The sequence below is a fragment of the Anopheles gambiae genome, chromosome 2 (genome assembly GCF_943734735.2).
Source record: "Anopheles gambiae chromosome 2, idAnoGambNW_F1_1, whole genome shotgun sequence".
Lineage (NCBI taxonomy): Eukaryota > Metazoa > Arthropoda > Insecta > Diptera > Culicidae > Anopheles > Anopheles gambiae.
Window position 1 is genome coordinate 65,691,170 of NC_064601.1, and position 14,026 is coordinate 65,705,195.

At 39.3% G+C, this 14,026-nt stretch overlaps 2 protein-coding genes across 3 annotated transcripts; one reads left to right on the forward strand and one right to left on the reverse strand.

Moving 5' to 3' along the window:
• Positions 1–1,275: 1,275 nt before the first annotated feature.
• On the forward strand, positions 1,276–4,405 carry LOC1278538 (raf homolog serine/threonine-protein kinase Raf). 2 transcript variants are annotated; one of them, XM_061644739.1, is made up of 4 exons: positions 1,276–2,075; positions 2,138–2,785; positions 2,911–3,060; positions 3,132–4,405. In XM_061644739.1, exons 1-4 carry the CDS (start codon positions 1,773–1,775, stop codon positions 4,086–4,088), a joined length of 2,058 nt encoding a protein of 685 aa, XP_061500723.1. In that variant the 5' UTR covers positions 1,276–1,772; the 3' UTR covers positions 4,089–4,405. The 2 variants fall into 2 exon arrangements, with proteins under 2 accessions (XP_061500723.1, XP_061500724.1); XM_061644740.1 differs by having other exon boundaries at positions 2,911–4,405.
• An 8,486-nt stretch (positions 4,406–12,891) lies between these two features.
• LOC133391530 (uncharacterized) lies at positions 12,892–14,026 on the reverse strand. The gene is made up of 2 exons (XM_061646377.1): positions 13,041–14,026; positions 12,892–12,974 (listed from the first exon to the last, which is right to left on the reverse strand). Exons 1-2 carry the CDS (start codon positions 14,024–14,026, stop codon positions 12,971–12,973), a joined length of 990 nt encoding a protein of 329 aa, XP_061502361.1. The 3' UTR covers positions 12,892–12,970.

Consider the following 14,026-nt stretch of genomic DNA (forward strand, 5'->3'; position numbering starts at 1 on the left):
TCCCATATAAATCTCGTCCGATACCGTAGCAATAGACGATGCGCAATCTCAGATTGCGCATATATTTATCTGTCAAACGGGTCGGTTTGATATATTTATCTGACAAAAAAAATTTATATATCTCGGACATATAATCTTGAAAATTTATGCGCATTCTTGGCGCAATCTGAAAATGTATGGAAATGACGTTTATAGCTCAGGATTGGCTACGCGAAATGACTTATGTTTTGATAAAACGAATATATGCGCAATCTGAGATTGCGCATCGTGTATTACTACGGTTATAAACAAGGCGCGAATTTCGCGGTACAGCGACGATCTCGGTTCGTCTATTTCCAGCCTTCCAGATTTCCAGAAGAAGACGTCGGCGGTGTGTTCAAAACTGTTAAGTCCCTATACCCACTTTGAAAGCCTCGATGCCCAACCCAAGCGAAATTTTTCGGGGATAATGAACATAAACTCATGCCATCTCTTTCTATTCATCAGCTCTACTCTCTCACACGCATCGATGAACTTTTACACATGTTCATTGTGCTATATTTGAAGGGTTTAAAACTGATAGATAACGATTCATGTTCATGAACTAGTAGTGGTCAAATGGTAATGGTGTAATGTTTGCACCATGGTCGACATGAGTTCAATTCCATTTTTATTGTTTTCATTGATGTTAAAAATTTTCTTTTATTTATAAAACATCCAGCTCCAGAAGCTTCAGACCCCTTTACTCGTTGTTAGAAATGCGTGCTTAATAGTTAATCTGTTATATTTATTGTTTTATTTATTTCTTTTAATTCATTTAGTATCAGTACCCCTTCATACAACAAAACAAGCAAATAGCACGATCATGAATAATAATATGGTGGCGCAACTGGCAAAGTGATTCGAAGTAGAATTAGCGATGTGGTTGGTAGCATCAAGGATGAAGCATGAGCATGAATTGGAATATGAGGGAAGGCAATTTATCCGAATGTTCATTTCTATTTTTAGCTCTTTTTTGCATGGGTTCATCCTTCACGTGTGTTCACTATCCCCGAAAATGATCTGTATTTCGCTGGTCTTTTCGGGGATAATTCGTTAACGAATTATCCCCGAAAAGACCAGCGAAAACCAGCGTGGTCGGGAGCTTGGGAATTGTTCTGTATGACGACACCTCCTTTCTACCCACTTTGAACTACACCTCATTATACATTCCACCTTGAGTTTACGCCAAAGTTTACGCTTCGTGTGACGTCCGTATAAACTTTTTGAGTTTACGCTTCGTGTGACGTCCGTATAATATTTGACCTCGTTCCAACACAAACCTTGGGCTTGCGTATGAAAATAAAATGACAGCTTAACTTGCAAATGTATTAATTTGTTACCTGTGTGAAGCAACAAATTCTAGAGAAAAAGCTTGAAGATGGAATAAAACTATTAAGGAATATTTTACTAATTCGGAACAGGAGGACAGGAGAAAATAAGAGGAATTTGAGCTCATTGATTAATAATAATCTTGAAAATAATATTCACTACGAAGACAACAGTCGGAGTGAAATGATTGTTAAGGAGTGGATCTGAACAGCAGAAAAAAACTTGTAACAAACTAATATTGAAAAAAAAAATTGGAAATGTTTAAAGAGCTAAACTGTAGCGGGTTTATCTAAGTTTACTTACCTAAGTCTACGAAATCGTTGACGAAAAATCTTCAAGGATCTTTCTTCAAATAAGTGAAGTGAAGGGAATTAAAAATTTCTCAAACGCCTTTTTGTTACTAGTGATCGAAACCTATCTTGATGTCCTCGGCCGATGCAGAAGATACGGACGAAGAGCTCGATGCGTTCTTACAGTTGGAGGAAGATTTGCGAAACATAAAATCTGTGATTCATGTTACCCGAGAAAACATCGACGCTCTAAATGAAAAATTTGCTGACTTTCAGCAGCCACCGGCGCTGTACCTGGAAGAGTATCAGGAACTCACCTCAAAACTTCATGATCTTGAGATCAAGGAACAGGATCTTATGGAAAAGAAGATACAAATGCAGAATGAACAGTTAAGCGAACCCAGCGAACCTCCTGATCCAGCAGAGCGGGTAGAGGTAAGTTTATCGTATTGTGAAAAATGCCGTGGATAATTTTATCTTCTTCACATTGTTTCCAGACTGAGAGCATGTGCGGTACACTAAGTAGACAGTCGAAAATGTTATTACGAGCCTTCTTACCAAATCAGCAACGTACATCCGTGCAAGTAATTCCAGGAATGCGGTTAAAGGACGCCTTAGCGAAAGCATTAAAACGCCGTAACCTTACTTGTGAGTTCTGTGAGGTAACTGCCGGCAACAGTAACTATCCGATTCCGTGGGAAACTGATGTAAGCGCTCTAAACTGCGATGAAGTGTTCGTTCGTATCCTGGACATTGGATTCCCAACGTATATATCGCATCAGTTTATCCGGAAAACATTTTTTTCCCTTGCATTCTGTGAGTGCTGCCGCCGTTTGCTGTTTACTGGATTTTACTGTAATCAGTGTAACTATAGATTTCACCAGCGATGTGTCGATAAAGTACCACCTATATGCAGCAAGCGACACATGGATAGCACATTTTATCATGTGCTTTTGGCCAACCCAGAAAGCACGGCTGGTATCATTAATCCAGGGGCCGGTGGATACAGTACAAGCTTGCGTCATCCACGTTCTCTCAACCAGCATGATCGTTCCAATTCGGCTCCAAATGTTTGCATTAATAATGTGATAAAGCCATTCTTCGGAGGAGAAAATAGACATGTGATCAGCAATCGACCATTACAGGTAGTTCTTATCTGTTTTATGTATAACTTGTCATTTATGGTTAAAATCATCCAAAATTATTGATGAGATCACATTGCTTAAGCATTAATTTTACTGGGATATTATATATTTGCAATGGATTACAGGCACAACCAAATCAAGAGCATTCGCATTCCACACAAGCATCACCTACAAATACATTAAACCATAGCAAAAGACCGCGGGCTCGATCAGCTGATGAAAGCAATAAGAATCTGCTATCTCCAAGGGATTCCAAGCAATCCGATGAAAACTGGGTAAGAATGCTACATTAAAGTTATAGATTGGACAAATTTGGCATTAACCTTCCTCCCCATGATTTTTGTAGAATATCCAGGCAGAGGAAATTTTAATAGGACAACGAATTGGTTCTGGATCGTTTGGTACAGTTTATAAAGCTCATTGGCATGGACCAGTGGCCGTAAAAACATTGAACGTAAAAACCCCAAGTCCGGCACAGCTACAAGCATTCAAGAATGAAGTAGCAATGTTAAAGAAAACACGTCATTGCAACATTCTACTATTTATGGGTTGTGTTAGTAAACCATCTCTAGCGATTGTGACGCAATGGTGTGAAGGTAGCAGTTTGTATAAACATATTCACGTTAACGAGACCAAGTTCAAGCTAAACACGCTGATTGATATCGCTCGGCAAGCAGCTCAAGGAATGGATTATTTGCATGCAAAAAATATTATTCATCGTGATCTTAAGTCTAATAACATTTTCTTGCATGATGATTTTTCGGTGAAAATTGGTGATTTCGGCTTAGCAACAGCAAAGGTACGGTGGTCCGGATCTCAACAATCGAATCAACCAACTGGAAGTATTCTTTGGATGGCACCGGAAGTTATTCGTATGAAGGAGCAAAATCCTTATTCATTTCAAAGTGACGTTTACGCGTTCGGTATTGTACTATACGAAATGCTGACCGAGCAATTGCCATACAATCACATCAATAACAAAGACCAGATTTTGTTCATGGTTGGCTGTGGAAAGTTACGGCCAGATTCGACAAAAGTACGAACTGACTGTCCACAAGCTTTAAAGCGTTGTGTTGAGGATTGCATTAAGTTCAATCGTGATGAACGACCGCTCTTTCGATTATTGCTAAACATGTTAGAAAATATGCTGCGAACCATGCCTAAGTTCCACCGTAGCGCAAGTGAACCTAATTTTACTCAGACCCAACTACAAAATGACGATTTTCTATATATGTGTTCAAGTCCTAAGACACCGGTAAACTTCCACAACTTTCAATTCTACAACGGCGCAGGAAATTATTAACCTATTGAACTGATATAATAGTCGTTACTAGAAACATGCTTTATTTTTTATAAATTAAACAGATTCATCTTGTTAGTTTCTCGCGTAGAAGTGTAGAATGCAGTAAATCTTGCAAATAGATCATCGCATGGTAAAAGGATGATAGTAAAAACAAATTAAACAAGTACGACAAAATGATAGGAATTTTGTCATGAAAAATCCAAGCGTTTGATAAAACTACTTACTATTGGTTTATCTTTACTTAATTTGTGTAGCACGCATGAATGATAGCTTATTTGAATAAAATCTCATTATACAATTTTTTAAACGAGATAAAACTAGTTGGTTTACCGATTGAATGCACATGACTGGAACTTTATTCTATCCATAATTCAGGTATTCCCCGATTTATGCTATTAATACGGACCCGAGGCAATAGCGTATCTCAAATATTAGCGAAAGTCAAATTTCGAGATTTTCAGTCAAATTATAGCTAGTTAACGTATCATTTTGCTTGAAATGGTAGAGCGTTTCTGTATATTCCGAGACAGCAGGGGAGAGATAGTTGTGAGAAAATTGGCGAATGATTTCTCACACCAGTGGGTGTAGAAGCTCCGAAAAGCGCCGAGATGAAACTTCTGGAAACATGATGAAAAAAATCGATTTTTGCCGCTAAAATGAAGCCAAAAAAGTATGTTTTTTTTGTGCTTTTTTATGAATATTTCTCTACTTATTACACTACAAAAAGACTAACTACAATTGATCGTTCACTATAAACTGTAAATGAAAATATTTTCTCAGCTCCATCGTTCTTTGCATGACGAGGAGAATTCTCTCACCGAAAATGCTGTCAGTCGCTGTCAAAGCATGCTGTCAATTATTTTCTCAGTTGGTTTCTCGGTGTGTGTAGAAACACTCAAAAGGATACATTTGTCATTTAACATTTGATGTGTCAAAACAGTACATTACCGTATTAACCGTTGTGTCAATGATCAAATTTACACCTTCATCTCTACGACCGCCCAAGCGAAATTTTTCGGGAATAAGGGCGGTGGCAACGCTTTTTCGCATGCGATTTTATCGGATGGGCTGTCAAATTTTTATATAGGATTTGACAGATAACGTCGGACGACGAAATCGCACGTCCGACGTTATCTGTCAATTCCCATATAAATCTCGTCCGATGAAATCGCATCCGATGAGGGTTGAGGGCTGTGGCAACGCTTTTTCGCATGCGATTTTATCGGATGGCCTGTCAAATTTTTATATAGGATTTGACAGATAACGTCGGACGACGAAATCGAACGTCCGACGTTATCTGTCAGATCCCATACAAATCTCGTCCGATAAAATCGCATCCGATGAGCGTTGCCACGGACCTGACACGGGCCTAATGAACATCCCAAGTGCCACAAATCCACTAAACGACCACTAAACGGCTTCTAAACGACTCAAGTTCTCTACCTAAACGGAATATAGAAAGACTTCGTTTAGCAGACGTCAAACGACTCCCCAAGTGCCACAAATCCACTAAACGACCACTAAACGGCTTCTAAACGACTCAAGTTCTCTACCTAAACGGAAAATAGAAAGACTTCGTTTAGCAGACGGCAAACGACTCATGCATTCTAAAAATAGCAAAAAAGCTGGTGGCGCTCTCTGTTGGTGGGATACCCCAACAAGTTGAGCTTCTTCGCTTGGAGGAGAGCTTTCTCATTTCCTCTGTACTGTTGCATGGTTTCGCATTGAAGTTACGCATCGCTAGAACTAGAACGGCGATACGATTGTTTAAATACTAAACTCCAACGGATACCACCAGCACCGAAGCAAGTGAGATTTGAGTAATGGTCGTTGGTGTTGATACCCACGTATCTGACCACACGACCATTCATATAGATTTTTGCTCAGAAAGTTATAAGGCTATATAGGTGATGATAAGATGAAACTTGTCGAAACACATTGCAAGAAAAGGATAGCAAGATAATGATGAGTTGTAATACGCCATCTATTGATCAAACCAATGAAGCTGTGGAGCTTTCATTTTTTTGTATGGATATTCAATTTTCCAGTCGTTTAAGCTTAATCTGTGGCGCTTGGGTCATGCATTCTAAAAATAGCGAAAAAGCTGGTGGCGCTCTCTGTTGGTGGGATACCCCAACCAGTTGAGCTTCATCGCTTGGAGGAGAGCTTTCTCATTTCCTCTGTACTGTTGTATGGTTTCGCATTGAAGTTATGCATCGCTACCCAATTGACATTTTCGAGCACGAATAATCGGGAATTCGAGCAAATTCCCTTAAACTGAAGCCTTAAACTTCCCTTAAACTGCACCAGTTTAAGGGAATTTAGAAAAAGGCCTTTAAAATCAACTGTGATGCGGCTTTTTCGTTGTTTTCTTTTAGATTCGCTCGGAAATGATGTTTCCTATCGTTATAGTTGATCATGTAGCCATTTTATACATATATAATATCGATTTTTTATAAAATAACATCACACAAAATTTGCTTTTGTTTTTCATAAAAAATCAAAGCTACGAATGTTAAATGAGCTCGACGACATCGTCAATCGATAGTAAAAAGTCTAATTTACGAACTCACCAAATCTTAGCGCTTTCAACTCACTCGATCACACACAAATCTACAAATTCAGGCGTATCGAGTACTAATCGAGCAGATATGGGAAAACAATTTCGAGCAAATGTCACTTGGGTAGAACTAGAACGGCGATACGATTCCCAAGTGCCACAAATCCACTAAACGACCACTAAACGGCTTCTAAACGACTCAAGCACTCTACCTAAACGGAATATAGAAAGACTTCGTTTAGCAGACGGCAAACGACTCATGCATTCTAAAAATAGCAAAAAAAAAGCTGGTGGCGCCATCTGTTTGTGGGATACTCAACCAGTTGAGCTTCCTCGCTTGGAGGAGAGCTTTCTCATTTCCTCTGTACTGTTGTATGGTTTCGCATTGAAGTTATGCATCGCTAGAACTAGAACGGCGATACGATAGTTTAAATACTACACTCCAACGGAAACCACTAGCACTGAAGCAAGTGAGATTTGAGTAATGGTCGTTGGTGTTGATACCCACGTATCTGACCACACGACCATTCATGTAGATTTTTGCTCGGAAAGATAGAAGGCTATATAGGTCATGATAAGATGAAACTTGTCGAAACACATTGCAAGAAAAGGATAGCAATATAATAATCAGTGTTAATACGCCATCTATTGATCAAACCAATGAAGCTGTGGAGCTTTCATTTTTTTTTTATGGATATTCAATTTTCCAGTCGTTTAAGCTTAATCTGTGGCGCTTGGGATAAACTCATGCCATCTCTTTCTATTCATCAGCTCTACTCTCTCACACGCATCGATGAACTTTTACACCCCAAGCGCCACAGATTAAGCTTAAACGACTGGAAAATTGAATATCCATAGAAAAAAATGAAAGCTCCACAGCTTCATTGGTTTGATCAATAGATGGCGTATTACAACTTATCATTATCTTGCTATCCTTTTCTTGCAATGTGTTTCGACAAGTTTCATCTTATCATGACCTATATAGCCTTCTAACTTTCTGAGCAAAGATCTATATGAATGGTCGTGTGGTCAGATACGTGGGTATCAACACCAACAACCATTACTCAAATCTCACTTGCTTCAGTGCTAGTGGTTTCCGTTGGAGTTTAGTATTTAAACTATCGTATCGCCGTTCTAGTTCTAGCGAGGCATAACTTCAATGCGAAACCATACAACAGTACAGAGGAAATGAGAAAGCTCTCCTCCAAGCGATGAAGCTCAGCTGGTTGGGGTATCCCACCAACAGATAGCGCTACCATCTTTTTTGCTATTTTTAGAATGCATGAGTCGTTTGCCGTCTGCTAAACGAAGTCTTTCTATATTCCGTTTAGGTAGAGTGCTTGAGTCGTTTAGAAGCCGTTTAGTGGTCGTTTAGTGGATTTGTGGCACTTGGGTAATTGATCGATCGCTATAAACTGCCAATTCACTTTTTTCTCAGCTCCATCGTTCTTTGCATGCCGAGGAGAATTCTCTCACCGAAAATGCTGTCAGTCGCCTTCAAAGCATGCTGTCAGTTATTTTCTCAGCTGCATTCTCGGTGTATGTAGAAACGCTCTAAGAGATACCGTGTATCTATAATTTTAAACATTATAATTTTAAAAAGCACCCTTAGAAGGTGAAAACCGACGTTATACATTTAGCTTTTATCCGTTCTCTTAGGTAATGGTGAGAAAAGCGCTGAATGCGATTTTGTCAAATGCGCCAAGAAATGAGTTTTCTCAATTTTCTACCTGTTTGAGGTACAGTATCGGACAATAAGATAGGGCCTTTTTTTTCAACGCACCATGCACCCGTTGGGACAGGTTTATGTGTGGTTTGTATTTGTTTGTGTTTGTGTGTGTGTATGTGTGTGTGAATGTGTGTGTGAATGTGTGTGTGTGTGTGTGTGTGTGTGTGTGTGTGTGTGTGTGTGTGTTTGTATGTTTGTATGTATGTGTGTTTATGTTTGAGTGTGTATGTTTGAGATGTGTCTCACACCCAGTGGCGCGTTAAACGGTGGGTGGACTGGGCGGCCGCCAGGGGCCCCGGCGATCTAGGGGGCCCCGTCCTTGTGGATGTACGACTTCGTATCGATTCTACCCTCCCCCCCCTCTGGATGGGATTTCTACCATCTATTTCAAAATGACTCATTTTTAATTACAGTGGAGCGCCGTTTATCCGGGTACCTTTTATCCGGTTGTCCGTTTATCCGTGCTGTTGAAAAATGACAGTTCAATACATATATGACATTGCGTGCTGAGGAAGATATTTGAAATAACGGTTACCAGAGCATTTTCTCATAACAAAATAAGCTATAATTCATGGCACATTTCAAATATTCTCATTGAAAAACATGAAGCTTATAAAACTGGCTAGGTTTTACTGAAACATACTATTAATTTCTAAAACAAACCAGGATATTGTGATAAAATAAATACTTTGACTCATTATCCGTGTTATTCGACTATCCGTGCGAGGTCGAGCCCCGAAGAGCCCGGATAATCGGCGCTCCACTGTAATTCATTTTTCCCATCGCTTCACTCACTGTATTTTGTCGAGGGTCCCGAACTGCAGAAAACCGGGGCCCCATACTACTCAAAGCAGCACATTAAATGTTCTAAGAAATCTGCCGATACTTGCACCAAAGTCGCAAGCGAAGAACGCTGCGACACGCGCGCACAGCTCAAATCAATACCTCATCATCGTTGGCGCAAAGTATTGGGCAGAGCGAGAAACCGTCAATTTTTGCTGGTGTGGGTGGCCTCCCTACCCGCAAATTTTCGTTAAATGCCTTCTAATCGCCTTGTAATCGCCGGCGAATTGAAGGCGATCAGCAGTGCATTTAGCAGTAATTAAATGCTTTTGAAATATGTCAATGAAAAATTTCGCTTTTAATTTGAAATTTGAAATGTCAAAGCAACTGTCAAAAGAAAACCTTACAAGTGTCTTCAACACTGCACTGTTGTAGTGTTCCCAGATATGAGCGTGAGATTCGATAGCACGATTTACGTGTTATGTTCTCTTGCGTTAAGCTCTGAGCTATTTCACTTTATTAATGATGGTCTGCATTATTCGGTTGTTAAAGACCAACCCGTTGCAAGGTGTTAATGTATCAAACTCATTTCGATAAATCTAATAAAATGATAAATGAGATGCATATTTCTCCCATCCTGATAATGATGGGTGAAGATAGAGTAAATATTATGTTTTTTAAAAAGGTATTACAGGCGGTCCCCGAGATACACGGTACCTCTTATACGCGGATTCGGAGATACGCGGTTTTCTAAATTTGACAGTTCTTTGAGCAAATTGTACTGATTTGACACATCAATTGTAAATTGCCAAATAATTTCCGTTTCGATCGAATGTTAAAAACTATTTCAAAAGGTTTAAAACTGTTATATTCAGTCAGAATCAAATCAAATAATTCATAAAGTGACTAAAACCGCCCCCTACTTGCAAAATTACACGAAAATTATTGATATTATAGCTGGAAATCACGAGATTCGACTTACGCGGAAATTCGAGATACGCGGTATTTTGCGGCCGTTTTCGGTCCCCATTAACCGTGTATCTCGGGGACCGCCTGTATTTTAATTTTGCTTCACAAAAATTTTGTTTATATTAATTATAGCAAGAAAATATTAATATAAAAAGAAATAAGCACAGAAAAAAGATAATAAAAAATCAGGATTTGAACACACGCTTTCTCGGTTCGGAACCAAAAGCGTTGTCACTGCTCTATTTGGCAGTTACATTAGTAAGGGTGCAAAACCAGTATACAGTGAACCCTCTCTTATTTGAGAGGCGATGGGACTGTCGAATAAGAGGGGTTTTCAAATTAGAGAGGTTGAAAGTGAATGAAAGTTCCATACAAACAAGAAAGAGACAGAACATTTAGTATGCAGCTTTAACTGTTGCTATAGGAAACTGTGCGTACGATTGCCAATTTGAGCATACATCATTCAACAACCATGGCAACACCATACACAAATAAGAGGTACACAGATTTCAGAGGTTTTCCAAATTAGAGGAACAAAAATGTACTGGAAATCAAGGGATTGTGCAAAATGTTCAAATAAGAGAGGTTTTTCAAATTGGAGAGGAGTCAAATAAGAGAGGGTTCACTGTATATATATTTTGGGACCAAAGTTTGCAGACAATTTGTTGGTTTTGAATGGTTTTTTCAATAGAACCTCATCTCCTTCGGCTATAGGATTGGTTTTTGCGTTTCTACGTTTATCTGCGTACAATTTTCATTTTCTTTTGATGATTTTGATAGAAGTCTATCTCGAATATTGTATGACAAAAGCATTTCTGATGGAGTTCTTTTAGTGATTGAATGTGGGGAGGATCGATACATCAAAAGATACTTGTTTAACTCTTCGACCCAATCCGTATTCATTGATTGGCTAATAGTTAATCTTTTTAATAAAGAGCGATTCTGTCTTTCGACTTCTCCATTCTGCTGGGGCCAATAGGGGGTTGTGCTAACTAGTTTAATATTATTTTTAATACAAAATTCTTTAAATTCGTCACTAGAAAACTGTGGACCGTTGACCCGGCGCAGCAATCGAACATGAACAATGTATGGGATTTGACATGTTCGATTTGTTGTTTATCAAATCGAACATGTCAAATCCCATATATTTTTCATGTTCGATGTCGTGTTCGATTGCTGCTAGAGCGCTGCCTTAATGGTAATCCAAAACGGGCAAAAATTGGTGTTAACCGTCTTAGGCCGAAAATACACGGACCGGAATTCCGCGGCCGCGAAATTCCGGTCCGTGTATTTTCGGCCTTATAGTTTCTCCCGAGTCAATTTTTTTCATTATCTCTACTTCTATATATCGACTAAAATAATCAACGACAACTGAGTGCCCAGAAGGAAGTGGTCCGAGGAAGTCGATAGCTACATGTTGCCATGGTGCAGATGGTAATTCCCTTCTTTTCATCGGTTCGGGTGCCGGTGGTGCAGATACCATCATACATCCCTTGCAAGTTTTTACGTAGTTTTCTACCTGTTGGTCTAATTTTGGCCACCAGACTTTAGCCCGTAGTCGCTGTTTCATGATGGTCATACCGGGGTGACCTTTATGTGCTAAATGCAAAGTTTGCTCTCTTAATGAATTGGGTATGACAATTCTTGTACCGCGCAGCAAAATCTGGTTTGCAAAACACAATTCTGACGAAAATACTTTAAATGGTGAAGCATCTTCAGACCAAATGTCTTTTTCTAATCCTTGACGGACTGCGTGAATGGTCTTATCAGTTTCTGAAACTTTTTCTATTTCTCCTAATGAAAGAGCGGCTGGTGATGCATTAAAAGCTACCCAAGAAACGTACTGCTCCACACATTCGTCGAATGTTTTTCCTTCTACAGTTGCCGTAATGGCTAACCGTGAAAGTGGGTCTGCGATGTTAGTTTTGCCTGGTTTGTAAACAACAGATACTTTGTACGACTGTAAACGCACCACCCACCTCTCAATCCTAGCGCATGGTTTTGATCTTGTTCCGAAAATCGTTTCTAAGGGCTTGTGGTCTGTTATTAGTTCAAAGTTACGTCCGTATAAGTAGAAATGAAATCGTTCTACAGCCCAAACGAGGGCTAGAGCTTCTTTTTCTATCTGGGCGTATCGCTTCTCTACGTTAGATAAGCTTTTACTAGCATAGGCTATGATACGTGGGGTACCCTGAGCATCTATTTGAATTAAGACCGCACCGAGGCCAACCGGACTTGCATCAGCCACTAGCTGTGTTCTATCTGCAACATCAAAATACCCTAACGTTGTGGGACACATCATAATTGATTTTAATTTGTTAAATGCCTTTTGATGCTCAGATTTCCAGCAGAAATTTTGGTTCTGGCCTGTTAATTGTCGCAATGAAAACGTTATTGTTGCCAAATCCGGTATAAATCTTCCTAAGTAATTAACTAGTCCCAAGAAGCTACGAACCTCTTCTCCAGACTTTGGTTCTCTAAATTTTCTAATTGATTCTACTTTATCGTTATCTGGTTTAATTCCATTTGCTGACAGAATGTGTCCCAAAAACTTCGTTTGCCGAACTCCGTATGAGCACTTTTCTGTATTCAAAATTACATTCCACTCTACTAAGCGTTGGAGAACCTTTTTCAGCCTTGTATCATGCTGTTCCTGGTCAGATCCAAACACAATTATATCGTCAATAAAATTCAAACAGCCATCGCAGCCTGTTAAAATTTGTTCCATTATCTTCTGAAATAATTCCGGAGCACAATTTATACCAAACATAAGTCGTGTATAGCGGAATAAGCCTCTTCGTGTGATGAATGTTGTTATGCTTCGAGATTGTTCCGATATCTCTACCTAAAATTGAAACAAGTACACAGTTAGTTTAGCTGCAGAGAACTTTTTTTTAAATTTTATTTTAACCTAATTTCAAGTGTTACAAAATAATTCAAATTCAAGTCCAGTCCAGTCCAAGTCAAATCCAGAACGATATTATTAATGGTTCCCAATTTCCCTTTTGTGTTTTCAACTGCATTTACTGGTATGCTTATTTTCAAAACGCCCATGAAGGTGGCAGTATCACGGCCGATAAGAGTTTTTCCGTTTCCTTCTACGACGTAAAAATCGGCAACTGTTTTAGCCATGCCCAGTGAGATCGTAGCTGTAAACATGCCGATCAGTGACAAAGATTGTCCCCCATATGCTTTAAGATCAAGCGCAGTTTCGCGTCGTTGATTTGTCACGTGAACATGTTGCGATTTCATCTCCTCCCATGTTACCTTGCTGATTAAATTGTACTTGCATCCCGAATCTATTACTGCGGTCGGAACACCACCAACATTACATTTTACTTCGCTGTTGTTGCCTGAATTAGTTAGATGAAAAACATATTCTGTGTTTTCATTGGCGATGTGGTTTACAATGCTTGGTTTTTGGTCTCCTTTGTTATTACTTGCGATGTAGTTGCGGTCCTGCTTTGAATATGTTTTTCTTGTATAGTCTGACTGCTTGGTACGGCATTTCTTTGCAAAGTAGTCTCTGCCACCACATTTGTTACACAATTTTCCTTTTGCTGGACATTTGTTTTCTTTTGCAAGGTGTCCTGAGTATCCACATCGATGACACTCCCGTTGACTTGATTCAAGAAATTTTCTTTTCTTGCCATACTGAGGTTCTTCGATTTTATGCACCTGTTCAACTTGTTCTTTGTTATCAGCGAATAATTTTTCTTGATACGTAACAGTTTCAAAAATTTTGGCTACGCTCACTATTTTGTCAAGGCTAGCACCTTGCTTAAGTAATTCTCGGCGTAATGAAGCGGATTGGCAATTTTCAATGACCTGATCTTTCACGTATTCTTCCATCTTGTCTCCAAAACCACAACGGTCTGCTTGTACACGCAATCTCAT